The sequence below is a fragment of the Schistocerca americana genome, chromosome 3 (genome assembly GCF_021461395.2).
Source record: "Schistocerca americana isolate TAMUIC-IGC-003095 chromosome 3, iqSchAmer2.1, whole genome shotgun sequence".
NCBI classification, from domain to species: Eukaryota; Metazoa; Arthropoda; class Insecta; order Orthoptera; family Acrididae; genus Schistocerca; species Schistocerca americana.
In genome coordinates, this window is record NC_060121.1 from 661502934 (window position 1) to 661526245 (window position 23312).

At 38.8% G+C, this 23312-nt stretch overlaps 1 protein-coding gene across 4 annotated transcripts in view; it reads left to right on the forward strand.

The window, feature by feature from the left end:
* Window positions 1-23312, forward strand: part of LOC124605110 (protein LSM14 homolog A) — a 157418-nt gene that overhangs the window by 115809 nt on the left and 18297 nt on the right. For all 4 annotated transcript variants that reach the window (XM_047136562.1, XM_047136563.1, XM_047136564.1 and 1 more), the window contains exon 7: window positions 6216-6489. In XM_047136562.1, the coding sequence (XP_046992518.1) occupies window positions 6216-6489 (274 nt within the window). The remainder of the gene's footprint in view (window positions 1-6215; window positions 6490-23312) is intronic.

Sequence of the window (23312 nt, forward strand, 5' to 3'; positions counted from 1 at the left end):
ACTGTTCTCTGTTGCAATTGGTGCCACAACCTAGCAGTAGGTGTGTCATAATTGAACGGTGAAACTAAATGTTGCAGATAGTGGGCACCACTGATTATGGGTTACATCAACATTTCCTCTCTCGCGTTTCCCCTCTCTGTGACAGCCTAACATTCTCCCTTCACTATGCCACCACCAGTGATGTAAACCGCCTGCCGTTCGTGCCACTTAAAATTTGTTCAGTAATACCAAATATCAATAGCAAGAAAATGGGACAGTCAAGCGATATATCAAGTAAAAAAAATGTTAATCAAGCTAAGCCTTCCTAGGAAGAAATGTAAAATTGGGGAATTTTAGCATTGATGTTGCAGGTTTTCACAGCAGCTTCCAATTTGTGGTATAGAATTGCAGAACATAAAATCAAAGTTCCACTGTGTTTGTTGAAATACCCATACCTGGTAACCCATGAACCTCGGACATTACTGTTGGTGGAGAGTCGTACATGCTTCAGCAATACAGATAGCCATACCATAGGTGCAACCATAATGGAGGGGGTATCTGTCGAGAGTCCAGACAAATGTGTGGTTCCTGAAGAGGTGCAGCAGCCTTTTCAGTAGTTGCAGGGGCAACAGTCTGCTTGATTGACTGATCTGTCCTTGTAACATCTGAAATGGCCTTGCTGTGCTGATGCTGCAAAATGGCTAAAAGAAATGGGAAACTACAGCTGTAACTTTTCAAAAGGGTATACAGCTCTGTGTGGTTAAATGATGGCATCCTTATGTAAAATATTCTGGAGGCAAAATAGTCCGGATCAGTGTGTGGTATGTTGGATTCCGTAATCAGGCTGGTTATAGAAAATTTTAAAGGGAAATAGATAGGTTAAAGTTTCATATAGTGGGAGATAGTAAAGTTCAATGGCAGGAGGAGCAGGACTCGGATAAGGTGAATACAGAGTTAAAAATACAAAATCAAATAAGGCTAATGCAGGAGTGGGCTTAATGATGACTAAAAAATACAAAGGTAGAAGGCTACAATGAACAACATAGTGATGCAATGTGTTCAGTTGCGCACCTACCACAGTAGTAAAAGTTCATATGCCAACTATTTGTGCAGATGATAGATTAAAGAAATACGTAAGTTAAGAGATTATTCAGATAGTCATGGGTGACTGGAATTAGATAGAAGGGGAAGGAAAGAGAAGGAAAATAAAAGGTGAATGTGGACTGGGGGAAAGAATTGAGAGGAAGCTGCCTGTTTGAATTCTGCACAGAGCATCATTTAATCATAGCTAAAACTTGGTTTCAGCATCATGAAAGGAGGGTGTATATATGGAAGAGGCCTGGAGATAATGGAAGGTTTCAGATTATATAATGGTAACACAGATTTAGGAACCAGATTTGAAATTTTAAGACATCTCCAGGGGCAGAGGTGGACTCTGACCACAATTCATTGGTCATGAAAAACTGTAGAAACTGCAAAAATACAGGAATTTAAGATGACGGGATCTGGATAGACTGAAAGAGCCAGTGGTTGTAAATGGGTTTGAGGGAGCATAAGGGAATGATAGATGGTATAATACCTGTTGTTGTGGACTTCAGTCCAGAGACTTGTTTGAGCAGCTCTCCGTGCTACTCTATCCTGTGCAAGCCTCGTCTTCTCCGAGTAACTATGCAGATTCTGAAGGATGTGGGTTGCAATAGTGTATTCACTCCTAGGTCTCCCTCTACAATGTTTACCCTCCATGCTTCTCTCCATTATTAAAATGGTGATCTCTTGATGCCTCAGAACGTGTCCTTCCAGCCAATCCCTTCTCCATCTAATCTTTAGCATTCTTTTGTGGCACCACATTTCAAAACCTTCTATTCTTGTCTAAACAATTCATCGTTCATGTTTCACTTCCATACATGGCTTCACGCAATACAAATACTTTCAGAAAGGACTTTGACACTTGAATCTATACTCGATGTTAACAAATTTCTCTTCTTCAGAAACACTTTCTTTGTCTTAGCCAGTCTAAATTTTATATCCTACCTACTTCGACCATCATCAGTTATTTTGCTACTCAAATAGCAAAACTCATTTACTACTTTAAGTGCCTCATTTCCTAATATAATTCCCTCAGCATCACCTGATTTAATCAAATTACATTCCATAATCTTCATTTTGCTTTCGTTGATGTTCATCTTAAATCTTTAAGACACTGTCTGTTCCGTTAAAGTGCTCTTCCAGATTGCTGTGTTCGGCAATAGCTGATTTACTTGGCTGCTGTAATCGTATGTGCCATTTATGCTCAGTACATTGGTGCCCCACAGTCGTGGTAGTTTGACCAATATATGCCATGCCACAGCTACAAGGAATGTGATATACACCTGCCTTACTTAGCATAAACAGCACACACGATTACAGCAGCCATGTAGATCTGCTGTTGCTGAGAAATGCTTGGATACTGGCCACCTCATGCTGTGTAACAACACGGAGATATTGGCATGCACGTCCAGCTATTGGGATAGTGTTACTAAGAAGGCAGTTGAGATTAAATTACTGAGCAACCTTGCAAACAGGGATGGAGGTTTTTCTTTACACTTTCTTTTGAATCCTGCTATCTCCCTGCAAAAACAGAGGGATAGTCAATGTTAACTCACCTGCTCGTTCGTAGTATCACTATCGATCTGTCTTTGGCCATCTTTGGCCACTGTTCAGTGTATGCTATCTTTCCTGCATCAGTCTAAGAACCAAGGTTTTTAATTTGCCTGTACATCGCTCTGTCCAAAGCAGTTTGCCGTGAAAATGGCGGGGTGTACTTGTGCCAAAATATCGGCAGTCGCTGAAAATATTACCTGGCTGAATACCTGTAAGTTGTTCGAAAATTGTATATGCCAGGAGAAACTCGGGTCTTAATTCAGTGTCCGATGCATGATTGTCGTTAACACTGTCTGGTTTCATCATGTGCTTGAAATTTTTGTGACTACAAGGAAGTTGCCCTTGTGCACTACTAGCATGGGGGCTGCTCCTTCTCAGCCTGTCGTAGTTGCCTTTTCTGCCAGCAATGGTCCCTTACCCTTCGAGCATCCCTCTTCCTACAAGGCAGCAAATTCGTGCTGTTAGCATTAGTAGGCAGATACCCTTTGTACCAATTCCACTGTACCCGTAACACAGCTGGCCAGCCAAGAACCCCCAATATCCTGTGCATGAGTTGAGATCTCGAAACTCCATTCCATATTACACTGCTCCTAGAGGTGGGTGGGATACTGCCAGGCTTTTTCTGTAACATAAGAAATCCATCAATAGAAAAGTTTGCTCCTACATTACATGATTTTTTAAATCTATCATTAGACTGCTAAATGACAGAGCTGAACTGGAACAATATTTTATTATTGTATGCGTGTCAGCAAACACACACACACACACACACACACACACACACACACACACACACACACACAGTTGAAATTAGATAGATGTACAAAATACTTCGAAATTAATTCCCTGGTGGTGAACTCCTTGACATCTGCTGTAGTATGTATAGATCTACTATCCAACAGCGAAATTTGAGAATTTACTCTGACCTGTATTAGTCCTGGTTGACACCAATTTTTATATTTCATTATTGGATAGTAGATGTATCCTAATACAGTTGATGATGGGGAATTTGCAATTAGTGAATTTCAGAATAATTTATTCTCCTCAAATGCAGGCATTTCCTCATTGTTTACAGTAGCTGAAATTTGTATTGCTGCAAATACAGAAAAAAATCAGTGTGTTCAAAAATGGAAGGTTGATAAAATTGTACACAAAAATGTAAAGCTTACCTGCACCAACATCTACCCAGTTAAGAAACATACAACATAGTTGTTACAGCCAGTATGGACTAAAATCTGAAGCATAATTTTCATGAACAATGTTTGTTTCACTGAAATATAGCTTCAACACTTACGAGGTATCACCTTCCTCCAGCTTCCAGTTGTCATATCTCAAATGTTTCACTGATGCAGCTCCAGTGATCTTACCACTATCCACCATCTGTACCTCACTTTTTCTGGCATTTGCTCCAAGTGGTGTCACTTTCAATATCTAGATCACTTCTTCTGTCTTTTATACTAATTAACACTTTCATCAGTTCATTACAAATAGCAAAAATTCATTCCAGTGTAAGACTACGCAAAATATGTGGAAGATCGTGGAGGTAAGTCAGTACAGATTCTGACTTTCGCAAACCCTTGTCGCCAGTTTTGTTAAGGCCTTGCCACCACTGCTGTGGGGGCTGAGTTGCCACTGTTACAGTAGGCAGAGTTTGAGTTCATGAAGCAGGGTGCAGTACACTAAGACAATCTCTCCCTGCCACTATTATATAGCAATCCTCCAGGGTCAAGTAACAGGATAGGAGGATGAAGGTTCTACTACACTGCAACAAATTAGTAACAGTCTCACAGATGAGTTAAAGGTTTACTTATCCTTGTGACTTGCCGAATAAGTAAGTCTGCAACACTGCTTGTAATATAACACAAAAAAAATGCTCTCAACAGCTAAGTGCAAATAATTGTGGGTAGACTTCATAGTACATAGCAGATGCAATTGACAACTACTGTCTGTTTACTTGTAAGAGTTCACTAAATGACGTTTCCTGTCCGTCACCCCTGGACGATGGTCTGTAACAAAGTGTGGAGAGCTGCTCTTCTATCATCTGAGTAGGTTTTTGTCTATTGTCATCCAATCATTGGCAGATTGTACTCAAATGGCAATTGGCAAAGGCAAAGTTGATATCTTCATCCTCAGCAATCCTTTGCTGTTGGTGGAGCTCGTGCAAGTGGCGAGTCTCCATGGCACTGGCACCAGCTCGTATCTTTGCAGCTGTGGCACTTTTGCCATGGCTGTGTCTTGTTTGGACGACACAGAACTGATTAATTGGTGTTGTTAGTCAACAGATGGCACAGCACTTCTGTTTTACCTGAAGGGATACAACCAGTATGGAGGCTCACAGTGTGAAAATTTCTACTTGCATTCCCCACTTAAGGGGCTGAGCTGTGGCATGTATAACCTGACACATCATAAAGACACGGCTTGGGTCATTCACCCACCTTCCTCGATGAAGTTAAGCCCAATTACCATAAGTGTAAGGCATAGTAAATCACTTAATTTGAAATTAGTATTTAATAAAAAGGTTGTTCATAATCAATTGTCTCAGCAATACTTAAACTAGGAAGTGACAATGCAAGTCAGGCAAAAAGAAAGTCAGAAAGTGATTATGAAAGTAGTACTTAGCTTTGTTTCTTGCTGATAAGTTGCGAAAGTTCTGTCCACTTAAAGGATATCCTTAGAGCAAAGTTTGGTGAACCAACTCTGACTAAATATCTGCTCAGTAATTGTTCTTAGCTAGGCTTTTCAGAAGTATGTATAAGGGAGCAGAATCAAATATGTAAGCAGTGGCAATTGGGAAGACTTCTGTGAATTTCCAAGCATTTTGTGCCAAATTGTTTGTTTAGCTAGCATACTGAACTACGGCATGGGTCTTCGAACATGAGCTACAAAGATATTAGGTAGAAATCACCACCCAAAATGTCTTTGATTTTATTTGGATAGTTTATAAGGTGGTAATGGTGACATGCCTGCTCTGTGCAGAGTAGCAGATGGCAGCCATCTTTGAGACTAACATGTGTAATTAGTATAGCCACCAGGATTTGAGTTTGAATACCTTGTCTGTCTGCATTTCCATTAGCTGTTACGTGGAAGTCTGGCCTCCACCAGCTGCTGTGGCAGGGTCAGTGTCCCACTAACAACACTTGATGGTCTATGCTATATTGTGCAATACTAAGGAAAACTTCAGAAAATTAACTCAGTCATAACAGAATTGTTAAAATATGATAAATATATTGAAAGGTAATTACACCATCCTTCAATCTTGCCTCAATTTTGGGATAATCAGAACTGGAAAGGAGATTTTACATCTAAAAAAACTATTTTTCATGGGTTACATCTAAAAAACTTTTTGATAACTTTGGAAACATTTTGAGAGACAATGTAATTTCTAATTCAACATAATTGCATAGATTTTATGCTTTTTACTCTCAAAAACTGGAAGGACTGCAGGAATTTAATTTCAAATAAGCATCCTGTACACTTGCAGGTTAATATGTTCAGTAATTTACAGGTAGAAAAGATATGCAATAAATATTTTCCTTACTGAATTCACATAATGAGTTATGTACACATTTTTTGAAATGAAATATTATATTTGACAGAATGCAGTAACTCAACAAGCTCCACAACAGATGCAGCCTTTGCCCCAGCGCTTACCACAGCAGCGAGGTGGCTGGGGAAATAGAACAGGTGCAAGACGTAGCAGAGCCCGTGGAGGTGGATTGGGAAATGCTGGTGGTGGTGGTATGGGTCGTCAGCAAGTGGGAACACCAACTGCCAAGGGAAAAACACTGAAATTTGATAGTGAATATGATTTTGAACAAGCAAATACAGAATTTGAAGAATTAAGGAGCCAGCTTGCGAAGACAAAGATAGGTGAGATCAGCAACATTACTTTTTCTCAGAAATATAAAATACACAGCACTAGATTTTGGCTAGTTGATGTTAATTACGCTGTTTTCCCAATGAAAACATTCACTTAACATTGTTAAGGCTGTGTGGCCACTTGATCACAAACTACCTGTTGGCTTCTGTCCTGGGTTTTTTCAGGTGACATTTGTTTGATTTTTCTGATCTTTCACCAGCACCAGTAGCTAGCAATGTCATAGTTTCACCCTCCATTGCTGGTGGTGGACTGGAGACGAGCTGATAGCCCCAGATTGTATCTGGCACACAAATATCCAAGGGCTTTCCTGGACGTTGGTGTGCTAGGTGCATGCAGTTTGCAGCTGCAAGCTTGGCTCAAGTCCACTATCGGCAATGGAGAGTGAAGCTTTCACAATACCTGTCAGCTGAAGACCCTGAGACAGAAGCCAACACACAGTTAAAGTTACTCAATCATTTTTTAGTCCGTATTGTTAAATACTGCTGGAATTTGCTTCAGTAGATGTCTTTCCTCTTTGAATCAGTTGTTTTGTAATTTTGAAGCCTGGCCTATGTTTTGGCAGTGCAAATACTTGTTTTGTGTCTTGAGATATTTCAATTTATTAATATCCTAAGTTACAGCTGTGCTTAAACATTCATTAATTATTTTCTGTTTGTATTGGTGAGCTGATGGTTTCTAACATTAAAGGGCTGAAGTATGATGTTGCTGAAATCATTCATGTGTAGGACTGTGGTTACAAATAAGCTCATTCAATAATGTACGCTCTCACACTCTGCCAGTGAGTATTAGCACATACACAAATATGATTTTAAAAATGCATTGCAGACACATCTGTAATAATGAAAAGATTGTGTTAGAAAACTATGGAAGGGATTTTTAAAAGTGACATAACTATAAAGTTCTAAAATAAGAGCATAGGGTGTTACTTCAAAATAAAATCACTTAACTATGCGAGGTCATCCTCACCCCGATGTAGTCACTGAACTGAAGGTCGTTGCCAAAGGAGTAGAAAGAGGCCTAGAAATACCTCAAAAACACATCACTACTAGACACTAATGTTGTCAGAATCATAAAATAGATAAATTCTTTACGGATCAAGAGAAAACACAAATTGTGTGGAATTACGTGCATAAACTCCATGAACACTGTTCTCCATGTCACCCTAACAAGGAACACCAACAAGAAAACGAAGAAATAAATATTTCTAGCTGTGGACATTAAGGGTGCACATGGCCATAGCATAGGTGCAGCATGAATCAGATATGTGATACTTGAACTGTTTGAACCAGAAAAGAAAACTAGCACCAGAAAGGGGGTGGAACCAGTAGGAGGGAAGAGGACATGTACATCTAAAAATAGGGGAGAGGATTAACGGGATGGATAAAAATTGGCTGCTTCTGGCAGAAGGGTTGAAGGGGAAGGAACGGGAGTCAGGGTTGCCGCAAGTTCCCCAAGTGAAATTCTGATATTTCCCTGATTCCCAGACAAGTTATAGGATTTTTTCCCTGCGATCTCAAGGGTTAGTTTAGATGTAAGTCGACAGTATGTCTTCGCAGCTGTGGTACAAGGAACAATAGTGCAAATGAGGAAATGTCAGACTTGCAAGCAGAGGGCGTTCCTTGATGTGAGCAAAAATCTTAAGTGCTAACATCAGTATACTTCGTAATGAACTGTTTTTAGATGAAGAAAGCAAACCAAATGGTATGTCTTTCATTAAGACCTCTGATGTTATTTTATTTCAATAAAACAACACACATATGGTGACAAAAATACACATTTTCCTGGAGACGTGAGACGGATTTAAAATGCCTTCACTAATTTCAGAAATGACCTCAGAAAAAATAGATCTCTTGAAAGAAGTATGTAAAGTGGGGAAGAATTGTGTGAACAAACACTAAGTAACCCACTAATAAAATTTTGGTTCTCCTACATTCAGTTATTATCCACTGTGTTATATCTATTATTTTTACAGGTACTGTGTTTTTTCTTTAGAGAAATGAGTACTTAGCATACAAACTGCCCGTGACTGACAATTCTTTTTATTGTCCATACTTTCCAACATATAAATTACTGTTGAAGTGCCAGAATGTACTAAAACAGATAAAGTGTCTTCAAAACGCCACACTATACAATGTACTTGGAGTGAGACAGTTTAAATTCCTGAAATTCATTGCCCATAGCCTGGTCTGCTGAGGAGCACCGCAGTCCTGGGTCCATGGATAAACCATGAAAATCAGCTGTGTTATGTCCCCTACACGCACATGCACGCATGGCCTGCAGGCACATCAGTGAGACTACATATGACAGGCAGGGGCTGCACACTAAAGGGAACTGAATGGCTTCAGACCGGCATGCCTGATCCATTAGATACTCGCAGAAACAGCCTCTGGTTTTGGCCGATTGTGGAAACTTGTGTGGCAAACTGTTCACGAGCCACAAACAGAATGTTGATGAATTGAGACCATAGTAATCAATCCATGCGACAGACAGTGTGTTAAAATACTATGATGATCAATAATGAGGATAGATAGCAACTCATAGTTAAGATTGCCGAGCTCACAGACAGGGATGTAGAAAAGGGAATAGCCTTCCCACAACTAAATTTTCAGCCATATTGTTAGTAAGAAAATGAGCACACGTACATTCACACGATCACTCAAGACACAACTCATCCACATGACTGCCTTCTACAGCCACTCTGTCTACAATCTGAGAATCAGACCCAAATAAACCATTCCTCATGCCTCCCTGCCTCTCGTAAGCAGCTGCTAGGCTAGTTGCAAGAAGTGGTGGCAGCAATGACTGCAAGCTGATGGGAGTGGTAGGGAGGGGAGAAGCAGTAGAAATGAGGGAATAGGGAAATGGTGCATTTACTCGGCTGCACCCAGCCAGCGATGGTGCACGACAGCTCAGGAAACAAACCATTTCATGTGCTGAGACAAAAATGAGATTTTCCAGTGCTTCCCCCCCCCCCCCCCCCCCCCCCCCTCTTTTCACATTTCCCTGATATTTCTCTAATGTGTTTGAAATTCACAGATTTCCAGTACCTGTGGCAACCCTGGGAGTGAAGGATAAGAACTGGTGAGGTTTTGCAATGTGGAGCATTCAAGTGTCACCCAGAAGTCTGGATCAGGGGAGACTTGGTGGACAGGATGAGAAGGAAAGACAGATTGTTTAGGGGCTGCACTGGATGAGATTCAATAAACCTGAGAGCTTGAAGGTAGAAGATAGGGAAATATAAAAGTCATTGTGCACTAGTCCATAAGAATAGAAAGCTAAGTGCATTGTGAGTCAGAAAATAGTTTAAAAAAATGAAAATGGGGTTAGAAAAGGAATATAGTAAAACTTCACTTTTACACTATTCAGGGGACTTGAAAAAATGGCGTAAACTGTGGAAAAGTGTAAAATTTGGGAATTGACTCTTTAAGTTCTACTGGTTATGTGTAGGGCCCCCTTCAACTTCCGTAGTTCCATATGATGCATGCAGATAAAAGGCAACAGAGCACTCGTTAGGGAATGTTTATTATTTAATAAAGTTTATCTGAATTTTTTGCTATGTTTAGCAGGTGACACGACATTCACTGACATTTCAGCACAAATTGCACTAAAAATAATGCAAACCAAGCAGCCGCCATGTCGATTTAACTGTTTGCCAATTGCATAACTTTAGCTTTGCAGTTTTAGTATTTATATTTGATGCCTACAAAAAGTGCAGGCCATATTTGTACTGCATTAAAAATATCTCTAAACTGCATCATTTTCAGTGTAACTTTGCTTCGAAAATGGCTTCACCAGATCTACACTGTGCTGGTCGCTTACCTAGCTGTCCTTGATTTTGTAAACATAGGTCCATGAAGTATTATAAAGTGCATTAAATATGGCACTAATCTACAGGTCAATCTGTTGCTGCAGCCTTTATTTCACACTCACTGGCTTGGTCAGCTCGCAGCCAAATTGTCACTTCGAAATAAATATAGATGTTAGGGTTAAGATAGAGATTGGTCTGCATTCACAGCCAAGATGACAGGGAAGGGTACCATTCTACACTTCAGAATTTCAAGTACACATTTACAAAAGATTAGTAAGCCATTATTATCTATCATACTTATTTTTAATTTGAATGGTCTATAAATTTGACATGAACAAATGAGTACAGTAGTTACTGCCTTTTAGCAAAAAATACAAAATTGTGGATTGTTTCAATTTTTTTCTGATGAATTTTTTCAATTTGGTTTTTGAGTTTGTAAACACAGTGGAAAACTTTATCAACATCTGCAGATGAAATATATTTTTGTTTTCATTGCTGCATTAACAACCGCAAATGAGAGAACCTCATTGTCCTCATCTCACTATTACTGTCACGTCCTGCACTTTCAGTATTTTCTTGTGTCAGTGACATCAACAGAAACAATTTCCACTGTGACAACATTGTCGACAATGTGTACAAAGTTGTCAACCAGATGCTGCAACTTTTCCCATTATGAAGCAAGCAATTTTTACCGTTGTCACTAACTCTCAGGTCTGGTGCGTCACACGAATTTCATTTGTTGGCTTCCATGAACCCCTCTTTTCAGAAGCAGTTGAAGATGGTGGCAACCATATCTTCTGTTCATGCCTTCGCAATATAATGCAAAGCATCTAAAATGGTCACTCTAGAGGAGGCTGGGTCTTTCCCAGTCTCCGTCAAAGTTAATGCCTTCGGCACAATCACCTTTCTATAGTGTGTTTTGAAGGCATGGATAATACCCGAATCGAAAGGCTGTAATTTGCTTTTGCATTTTGGTGGCAGAAACTCTAATTGCACATCAGAACACTCAAATTTCTGGGATACTCAGGGCAACAATCCACCAAAAGAGAAATTTTCTGTTGTGACTGCCCATTCTTGCATAAAGGCAATATAATTGATTCGTGAATAATTCAGAAGTCATCCATGCTTTTTTGTTGACCATTTAGTTCATTGGTAGTGTTCTTATATTTTTAAACACTGGTGTTTTAGCTTTGCTGATCACGAAAGGTTTAATTTTTTCAGAACCATCCACGTTCATGCCTAACATTCCTGTCAGGTGAACTTCACTGTGTTTACCTCCATGGCAGTTTCCACCTTTGAGGGCAAGTGTTATTTGTGGCAATATGCTGCAAGAGAGACCAGTTTCGTCAGTGTTAAGGATATCTTTTGGCTTATATTAGTTTCAAAGGTTTCTGTAACCTGCCACTCTGCCATTCAGTAACAGATTTTATGTCAACACTGTTTTCTTTGCCACACACAGTTTTATACTCCACATTGTACTGCTTCTTACATCTATCAATCGACCCATTAGATGCGGTAAAGTCCTTGGTCACAAGTACTTAAATGACTTTCACAGCCTTTTCATGCAACATCATGTAGTTTATTGGAATGTTCAACACTTGTGCTGCCTGACACTGGTTCTTCGTAATTTCTTCTAGCTCTGCATACTTCAAATAGCTGGCATATTGTACTTTTTTTTTTAAATTGGCACACTGTTGCTTGCACTTTTCAAAAATAGTCTGTTTCTCACGATAGTGTTAAATGTAGATACGGGTATTTCTATAAGCTGTGCTAATGCAACACATGTTCCACATTGAGCTTCAACTCTTTGCAGAATTTTTACCTTTCCTTCCATAGAAAGGGTTTTCCTGTCTCTCTTGGCAATACTGGCTTTTTCAATCTCAAAACTGCAACAGAAAACAAAAACAAGAAAAGATACTGACACTGCCATCATTTAACACAAGGTTTTGAACGCACTACACGATACACACACTCTCTGCATGGCAGTTGTTGAGAGTAGCTGTCTCGATTGAAATTGACTCACGTCAGTTGTAAGAACAGGCTTGTCAGCATTGTGAACATGTCAACCTTACCTCACAAACGACACTATTTACAGTGTATGTATGAACCATAAAGGAAATTACTGTATATTAGCAAGTTAAAAGTACTGTGAAATGCATGTCCTCTGCATATGATAATTACCAAAGGGCAAAGTTAACGCCAAAACCATGTGGCTACAATAAAGGAAGGATACTACTTATTGTAGCACACAATACTGAAAGATAGTTGGTATCAACTCGAAACAAATGAATGTTCCTCAGAAGTTGCTTGTTCTTTAAACTTCTATCAAAACAGTTACTCCCATCCACCACCACACTGACTAGTGGTTGGCAGCAGCAGGATACAAATTGTGATTTGTTCAGACTTCAACCGATTCAGATCTGCTGAGTAGAGCACCTAGATGTCAAGAAAGTTAACCATGTAGCATATGTAACCGCTATGTGAAGGCCAACGCAGTGCCTGCGTCAGTTTGTCAATCAGCCATTTTTTCCTCCACAAAAATTGTTCTATAAAATGTAAATTGTGGGAAAATTACTGATATGTTAATGTAGAGCCAGGTGCAAATTAACATTGTGAATATAGAAAATTTGACGGAAGTGATAAGAATTGTAAAAGACAGGAAAAACGTTAATTCTGGAAATGAAAATGTGGGGTTATACTGTAGTCACTGAGAAGAAATGTTGACAGTGTAGAAATTTATTACATTAAAGCCAGATGGGTACAAGAAACAAGGACGTTAAACTGCCAGTTCTTGCCTGCAAATCCCAAAACATTGGTGTCTTGGGGAAGAATATAGATGGCACATGTGGTTAAACAGAGGCTAGTATGTCCACAGTGTAGGGCATACTCTGTAACAGGATATTGTGTGTTGCCAGAATGGGCATAGGCAGAAGAATGCTGATTAGAACTGTGCCGGAGCTATACTCGAAAGTGGGACCTTAGCCTTTTGCAGAAAAGTGTTCTATTGACTGAGCTACCAAATTGACTCACGATCAGTGGTTCAATTCTGCCAGTATCTCATTTTCTGCTTAGTGGAAGGGAAACAGTGAGCACAGATTACGATCCGTGCTTGAGTAGCTGTCACTAGGTTCCAGTACTGGTCAAGCACACCGTTTTAATCTGCCAGGAAGTTAAGCATCGATTTGCACTCAACTGCACAGTGAAAATTGATTCTGCTGACAGGATATTAGACTTCACACAGAAGAGATGTTACTAACCATTTGGTTAGTGAGGTTAGAAATAATGGGCAAATTTTGTGGAAAATTACATTTTACACAATCATAATGTAACTTCAAAGGAAGAACAGCAGAAAGCAACACCATTGAATTTGGAAATGTTTTGCTCTTTGCTAGAAGATAGATTTGCATAAATCATTTTAAGATTTAAACATACTAACTTCATGCTAGTGAATGTAAATTTGTCTACAAATTGTATCTCCTTCTGCTGAGGTTTTAAGCCAGAATTATTAATTAAAAGGGGAGAGAGGAAAGATGTCAGTACCAGAGGATTTGGGTGGGGGATTTGTCATTGTGCAAACAATAAGTGAAGCAAATAAAAATAAAGATTATATTTTTAGATAAAGAAACCTGCACTCCGAAAGTCATGTCCCTAGTTCCTCAGTTTCAGGTGGCAGGAAGTGATAGCAACATTGTGTCTAGAGTAGTCACTCCATCTTAAAGTTGATAGTATCTAGAGCAGTGGTTCCCAATATGGGGATAATTACCTCTTGAGGGGTAAAAAGTAAATGATTTCATTTCATTTCACTCAGATCTAATTTTTTTTAGGTTGTTACTATTACCACAATTTTGTAAGGTCCCTCACAGCTCACCCACTGCACACATGTTGTGCTTTGTGTTGTTCATCGCTGATAATAAAAGTAGGACATTTGTGTACCAAATTCTAAATACCTTTAAAAAATGTCTTCTCCAAATTGTAGCTACGACTTCTAGTAGTCCAAAAATTTCTTCATTATTTGCCTACAGACAAATGAATGAATTGACAGCACACACAGCAGTAATTACACAAGGGCAACTTAATGCTTTGTGTCTAGCCAATAATAATAATAATAATAATAATAATATAGTCAAGGGGAAACACACTAACAAGATCATCACATATTGGATAACCACAGCGACTGCATAGAAGCAATGGAAAAAACGGATGCCTATAAATATCTAGGATACAGACAAAAATAGGAATAGATAATACAAATATTAAAGAAGAACTAAAAGAAAAATATAGACAAAGACTAACAAAAATACTGAAAACAGAATTGACAGCAAGAAACAAGACAAAAGCTATAAATACTTATGCCATACCAATATTGACCTACTCATTTGGAGTAGTGAAATGGAGTAACAGACCTAGAAGCACTCAATACACTTACACGATCACAATGCCACAAATATAGAATACATCACATACATTCAGTAACAGAAAGATTCACATTAAGCAGAAAGGAAGGAGGAAGGGGATTTATTGACATAAAAAAACCAACATTATGGACAGGTAGACAATTTAAGAAAATTCTTTCTAGAACGAGCAGAAACTAGCAAAATACACAAGGCAATCACTCATATAAATACATCGGCTACACCACTGCAATTTCATAACCACTTCTAAAACCCTTTAGATCACATAACATCAACAGATACGAAGAAAGTAAATTGGAAAAAGAAAACACTACATGGCAAGCACCCGTATCATCTAATACAGCCACACATCGATCAAGACGCATCCAACACATGGCTAAGAAAAGGCAATATATACAATGAGACGGAAGGATTCATGATTGCAATACAGGATCAAACAATAAACACCAGATATTACAGCAAGCATATTATTAAAGATCCCAATACCACAACAGATAAATGCAGACTTTGCAAACAACAAATAGAAACAGTAGATCACATCACAAGTGGATGTACAATACTAGCAAATACAGAATACCCCAGAAGACATCACAATGTAGCAAAAATAATACATCAACAGCTTGCCTTACAACATAAACTTATAAAACCTGTTCCCACATACAAGTATGCACCACAAAATGTACTGGAGAACGATGAATACAAATTATACTGGAACAGAACCATTATAAAAGATAAAACACCACCACATAACAAACCTGACATCATATTCACCAATAAAAAGAAGAAATTAACACAACTAATCAAAATATCCATACCCAATACAACAAATATACAAAAGAAAACAGGAGAAAAAATTGAAAAATACATCCAACTGGCTGAGGAAGTCAAGGACATGTGGCATCAGGATAAAGTTGACATTATACCAATTATACTATCAACTATAGGAGTCATACCACACAATATCCACCAGTACATCAATGCAATACAGCTACATCCAATCTTATATATACAACTACATAAATCTGTAATTATTGATACATGTTAAATTACCCGAAAGTTCCTTAATGCAATATAACACATACCATACAGTTAAAAGGAAGTGACGCTTGATCAAGGTCCGCGTCACTTTCCATTTTAACCAGATTTAACGCCTTAGAAAGTAAAGAAATAATAATAATAATAATAATAATAATAATAATAATAATAATAATAATGCTGTTTACAGCACTAACAGCCTGAAGTAGCAAATTTCAGCACATTATTTACAAAAAGTAAATGCAGTGTGCAGGTCAAGCAAGTGCTGCCGTGGAGAGGAGCAATGCATATTAACCATTTTGCATATGCAAATTAAACTTCACATTCTGGTCATACTTAAATGGATGTCTTAATACAGGTTGCACATCAGAACTGTTTTCCTCACTCTGGCTTCACTATGGGGAAATGGACATGCCAGGAGACATGGAAAAAGTCTTACTTGGTACCTGTTCTATAATAGAAAAAATATCTTCTAAAATTATAAAAAGATTCCATCATATGGAGCAAATAAATCTGAAGTATAAGTGTAATGAACTTGATCACTGTTAAAGTATCCATTGCTGCGTAACCTGAGATGGCTAAGGACGTTAAAGGTTGAGGTATAACAGTGAATATTACTCCAGGCAAGTCAGACTGTGGTCATAAATGCTTTCTGTCTAACACCCCAGTCACATGAGGAGCTAAGGGGGGGGGGGGGGGAGGAGGAGGAGGAGGAGGAGGAAGAAGAGGAAACGGTAAGATGCACAAACTTCATCCTGCAATATAAGAAAAGATAAACTGAATAGATGCAGGTGCTGTCAACTTAGCTGTGGAAGGAAATGTCCTTGTGGAAGCAGTTAAGATATAGAGATGCAGCACAAAACCCGACTTAACAGTTACGACACACATCATCACGCTGCAAAGCAGGGCCAAAATTTGAGAACTGTGGATTATTTAGATGACCATCCTTGCAAACAACTGCTGTTACGCAAATTGCTTGGAAGAGAGTCCTCCACATTCACAGATTTGCATAGTATTTAAAAAGGAGAAGAAATTAGTGATCATTTGTCAAATTCAGAATTAATGAGTCAAAGTACTGCCATCCAGTAGACTGGACAAACTTCATGAGTCACAATTGTCAACACACGTACCCCAGTTCTTAAAATCATCTCCACCATCTGGTGTAAACAATGGATATGAATGGTCAAAAAATAATGAAAAAAGATCTGTCACCCTTGAGCACCAATCTCTGAACAAAGAGGGCAAGGTGTCAGTAGAGGAAGGTCACATCTGTCTTCTTAGTCCTGCACCAAAACAGGTCCACAGCCAAAGACTGTGAAACACTTAAGAATGGCATTAGATTTTAGGATTATATCTTCTTCTTACCCTGACTTAAAACCTATTTATGGCAAAAATAGAGCAGGAGGTGAGAATTTTGAGTTTGACATTACTCAAATCACACCTTCAGTGATTTGGCAATTGCTTACAAAATATGGAAGATAGAAGCAGTTGCCCTGCCTTTCATTTGATGAGATTTTAATGCCTGCAGTCACATGGGGCAGTGAGATAATCAGTAGAGGGCAATTAAGAGATGGCAATATCAAATTTTGAGCTGTGTGTACTGTACTCAGGAGTCTCACATTACAGCACTGGCTCTGGCTCCTAGTATGTAATAGACCTGTCAACTTGTGGCCATAACTATGCACATATTATCCACTGAAGTGTTCAAAGACAATTTTTTGTGATGGTTGCAACTACCAGGTTATTGTATTGGTCTCAAATTGATAAGTGTATGCTGTTATGAAGAACTGCTTTGGAAATTTTGACTGCTGAAGTGCAGATAACAAATACAGAGAAGAGAATTGATAAAGTAATAAGATGCAGGAGAAACAATCATCCAGTCTGTGAGCAGTACACTAGCCGCCTCTTCAGGCCCTGCAAGACAAACGTCCCCCACGATAGATCAGATAAAATTGTAGGACAATGAAGAGCATTGACATGGGTGTCATTACTTCAATAAATGAATGAATCTTGGTATATTTTTGTGTGGAAACACACACCCTAACTTCCTAAGACTAAATGCCAAGAAATTTTTCACAGGAGAAATTAACAAGGACTTTGAATGCTGTGGAGCTTGTAAGTGCATACCACGCAAAAATGTCTGTGATAAATGCTCTCCTGACATTGCTTAGTGCCAATTCTTTAGTGGGATTTAATATTCTGTCTCTCTGCTCAAAACACTAGAAACTTGACCCCTTTTAGTGTGGGAACTAAATAACATTTTTAACTAGTATAGAGGGATAGCTACAGGACAAGCAACACACATTAAAGTCCTTCATTATAATGGTAAACTGCTGGGTTATACCTGGCAATTCCCAGAATTTATCACTTAACAAATCTACTTACGTTCATACTACTAGCAACAGAAAATGGCATGGGTTCAGAAGTAAACAGTAGAAAAACACTATTTCATATTCGGATTTACACACATAGCAAGGCGGCCAGATGACAATGGTGGTGGAGTATTTGTCATAAACAAGGTATACAGGTGTTTGAAAATGAATATATGGGCTTCGTTTGGTAGTGTTTATTATACTCAACTTTTAAAATTGTAAATAACATGTCAAATGAAAGAGCAACTCAGATTTGTTGGTATACCCAGGCGTAAAGGGAAGTTCATGGAATGATGAAGAGCGACTCAAGAATGTGTTGAACGAGCGAGAATCTTTCACACGTAGCTCCAAGAAATCAGTTTGTCCTTATCGTTTGCAGTTCTTACAAGCTCTAAAATCTACATACTACAGTTTACCTGCCAACTTCGTAAATAAAATTTTATTGCATGGGATGAAGATTTTCGTGGATCGTGTAGTCTTCAGTGGTCAATAGACGTTTCACATAAATGGAAATGTGAATGGTTGTGTGTGTGTGTGTGTGTGTGTGTGTGTGTGTGTGTCAGCAAATCCTCACAAAATGGTGCAGTGGCAATGAGACTGCTCTTGATTTTTTCGGTGAAGCAACTGTAACAGGTGTTTCTCATCTTGATGCTCTAGAACTATGACTCTTTCCCCAACTGGAAGAAACTGAAATGCAGAATTTTATTTGGCAGCAAAATGGTGTGCCATCTCACTGGCATAACTCAGTACGCAACTGATTGAAAGATGTACCCGACCGCTGGGTTGGCCGCAAGGCGCTGGATGACACAGCTCGTTTTATATTGCCTTAATGTTCACACATGACCTGACCCAATGTGATTTTTTTTTTGAGGGGGGGGGGGGGGTTCATAAGGGATGACGATTATTTCTCTGCTACCAGTGTTCTGACATCAGAAACACCATTGTTGGGACAAGTACTATATACACAGTGTTAGAGATTTTAGAAAAACTCGCCTATTGACTCGATGTGCGACGATGGTGCTCACATTGAACACTTTTAAGAGCAACTATTATAGTTGCTCTTCCATTTGATGTATTGTTTATAATTGTAAGTTAAATGCAATAAATGCTACTAAGCCTTAAAACCTGTATATTTATTTTGAAACGCCTTGTATTGTGATGTTATAATGGAATCTGAATGTGAAATAGTGAATGTAAGCCTCAAATGTGGGTCAAACATGGTAATTCAATGCTGCTACACACTACCTGCATCAGCAGCTGTAGTGGCAGAGCTCTTCAGACTGAATTTAGAGAATGGGAAATTTCGTGATGATGCTATTGTAATAGTAAGACTCCAATTTGCTAACTATGAAGAGCGTTCAGAAACGCCTGTTAGAAACTTTAGGACTTAGAGTGGGGTGATTACATACTATTTTGAATAGGAACCCATGTCTAGAAACACTGTTTCTGTTCTATGACTGTTAAAATTCAGATGAGTAACATGCCCATGTCTGCCGAGAGAAAAGTCTGATTCTCTTGCCATGTTATGCAATGGGGTAGATAGGATGTTGGGTGCTTCATCAGATGGTCTTCAGATATCACTTAATGTCTGCCTTGATGCTGGATGGTTGTGTGATTGGGCCACAGCTCCTTCCACACTACCTAACTGGTACTGCATACTTGATCTTCCTACAAAACATATTGGACCCATTCTAGGAAGCTGTCAGGAAACGTGGTTTCAGTATGGTGGTGCACCACCTCAACTTCTCACGTGTGGTTAGGAGACACATCAACAATGTGGGGAAAGATGGATAGGCTGAGGTGGTCCAACTGTGTAACTGCCAGATTAAACTCCAATGGACTACTTTTTCGGGTGGTGTAAGCAAAGTTCAATTACAGACTCCTGTAGGGACAGAGGAAGATATGCTCACAAGAGTACTGGCTGCTCCACTAGAAACTAAAGGCCCACCACACCATGTGGGTTGGAGATTGTGCACCAGAACATGCTTTGTAGGTACAGTATTTGTAATGATGTTGGTGGTCATCACGTCAGGCTGCTGTTGTAAAGCATCAATACTGTTCTGTATGCAAAGTATATGTTAACATGTAAAACCTGGTATTACAAAAAAAAATGACTGAGTGGCAAATGAATGCTTCACGTTTCCTTTACAATTTTTACCTAATAATTGTACTGCATCATGCCTTATTAAATTCCCCAAGCCAAAGTGGAGGAGTTAAACATCTGAATTGAAAACTGTTTCTGGACATGGATTTCTATTCAAAATATTATGCACTTACTCCCCTTGCAAGTCCTATAAATTTATAATGGAAATTTCTGAACACCCTGTATGTCAAGTGTTAAAAGTTGTACCAGGGATGGATATTCAGGAGAAACTAGTGTCAAATATGAAGCAGGTAGTGATGTTACTCAAGAGGGCAATATCTTTGACCACGTAGCAAGTAATAAATACAAATGTAACAAATTGGTTAACATAGAAGAGGGCACAAGTTAAATGTAGAGCACCAGTGAAGAGATTCTACAAGGAATGTTACGAAAAAGCTTTGCTTAGCAAAAATGACAGGGAAGAAACTGCATTGTATCTGATTAATTAGCATGTTAACAACGAGGAAGCAGATGTGGACTGAGAGAGAATTCAGTGAATTTGAAAATGAGATGTTGCTGAACAATACAAATTGCCAGAATTTCTTAGAATTTTAGTTGCAAAGTCAGCGATTGGATAGAAGTCTTCCATTCAGTCGCTCAGTGACCATGCTGGCAATGAAATGAAAGATGACAAAGGAAGCTGAAATACTGAATTTGGTCTTCGAAAATTGTTCCACTGTGGAAGACACTGATATGGTTCAAGTTTACAATCATAGCACAAATTCTAATCTGGCAGAGGTTGTGCCTTGTCGTTGCAAATACAATACCTATTAACATGGCTGAACAGTGTAAAGGCATGTGGACTTGTTTCGAAAGTGTAACACTAAGCCGACTATACAAACGAACTTTCTCCCATTCCAGAAGCAGTTAACCATAGATGGGTGGAGCAGTGATGGTAGGAGAAAAGGTATTAGTGAAAGTAAAAATGTGAGAGCATGTCGTGAATTGGGGTTTGATGGGTGGGTCAGTTCAGTGTTAGCCTGCAAAGGTGAAGACAGCAACTTTAGGTCCGTATGGGACACAGTTCTAAACTGCCAGGGAGTTTTATTTTGAATATACTGTATTTAGTGTTTGTCATAATGAAAATAGTGTTTCACAAAAGAATTTGTGATTCTTTGCCTAATACAGAGTTACTTGGCAGGTCATGGTGAAACTGTTGTCACTTCGTAACATTTCCACATTGTTTCTTAAGAAGAAGCATCTGCTATTTTCCTGTTACTGCTTGGGATTGTTTACTCCTTCAGCTAATTTAAAGGTTTCTTCTTCTCTGCCAGCTTCTACACTTGCATTGGTGTTGTTGTTGAACAGTGAGTGAAATCATAATGCATCCAGTTGCTAAGCACAACATTATCATATTTTAACTTCCTTTATTTTAAACTATTTTTTTCAAGTTCAAACCAGGGTGTATACGACTCTGGACAACTGGGTGATCAGAGAAAAACTTGAATTTTTTTTCGTCTGGGAGGAAACTGGGAAAAACCCGGGATTTTTTAGAATTCTGGGAATTTTTCATTGTTCCAGTTTTCTGTTACATTTGTGTAATTTTGACTGGTGAGAACAGATATTCCAACAGAGGATATTACTGTATCCCGCTACTGCAGAATAATACTTCAACAATAAAACATAAACGAGAGAGAGAACCGAAAATAACTTAAATTGCGAAGGAAATGCGCCATATACAACAGTGACACACAGTGCTCCTGCAAACATCTAACAGCAAAATGTATCAAAGGCTTTAGGAAGACTATGCAGTGCTACATACCAACAAATTGCCTCCGATGAGTGTGAAGTCACAACTGTTTGTTAGATTGATTTTAGCAGTTAAGAGTGGGCTCATGTGCATGCGCAATTCTCCCACTTCTGGCTACAGGAATGTGGCTGTTGGCTGTGCAAGCAGCAGCTAGATGCTGTCGGGAAAAGGTGGCGCCAGATTCATATTCTTCAGGAAGAAAAGATTGTTTCACAAAGCGCCTACCATCCAGTGCCCGTTCGTCTATCTGTTATTCATGTGATTTTGAAACGCATCCCCGTCGGTTTTTGAAAATTTTTGAACAAGTTTTAAGTTGGTTTCTGAATGAATCATTAGATGATTTTTATATTTGTGCATAGTGTACATGATGTCTGTCAGGAGAATCCTCGTCGCATCTAGAAATAAACTTTCCGCAGACGAAAGGGAACAGGCCTATACGAGCTGAGCGGAGTAATGCCGAATGGATGAGTGCCAATCGCTGTCTGATTATGCGGTTGATTGGGTTTGAGAATGATCAGCATTGTTATAATTACTAGCGAAATCCATACATTGACTGCCAGAATGGAAATAAACGACTAACGGGAATAACAGGTGAGAAAGATTACATATTTTCTTCTAGGTGTATCCAAGAAAACTAAATTTTGACAGAAAATTTTTGGCCAGATCGCTACACTAGTAAGGACCAGTTGAGCAGTCTCCAGCTAGCAGTCGGTTAAGTTCTATTATAGAAGTAACGTGGAAAACATGTTGTGCGAACATGTAATAACGCCTAACCGGACAATAATTGCGGGATGACTGGATCTGTGATTCTGGTAGGGTTAGTGAAGCCAATCGATGAACAAATTTTGACAATGGCAGGAATAGCTACAGAATTGGTGATGACAAGATCGTTCGTTAGAACGAGGAAGAAGAAGAAATGGAAACGACATGCAAGTTATGGAAGAATAAAACTATTCCAAATTTATATAAAAATTTTGTAATACTGCTTTTCGAGCTCATGCTTGAGAAACTGGTGCGTATGAATGAAATGTGAAACTATATTCCGACATAAAGCTTTTTGCTTGTAGTAGGCCTAATAGGCATTCTATATTGGTGCTTCGTGAATTATATTCTGTCGTGTTGTAAAAATGAACATTTGTGCCAAAACAGTCTCGTTTGACGTGTGTTACAAAATTGCTGTAATATTAGAAAGGCCTATTTTATTTTATCTAGCAGACAGTGACAAAATAGATGTAATCAAATCGAGAAACCACACCAATCTTGGGTATTAATTGTGTTAACAGCTTTTTCAGT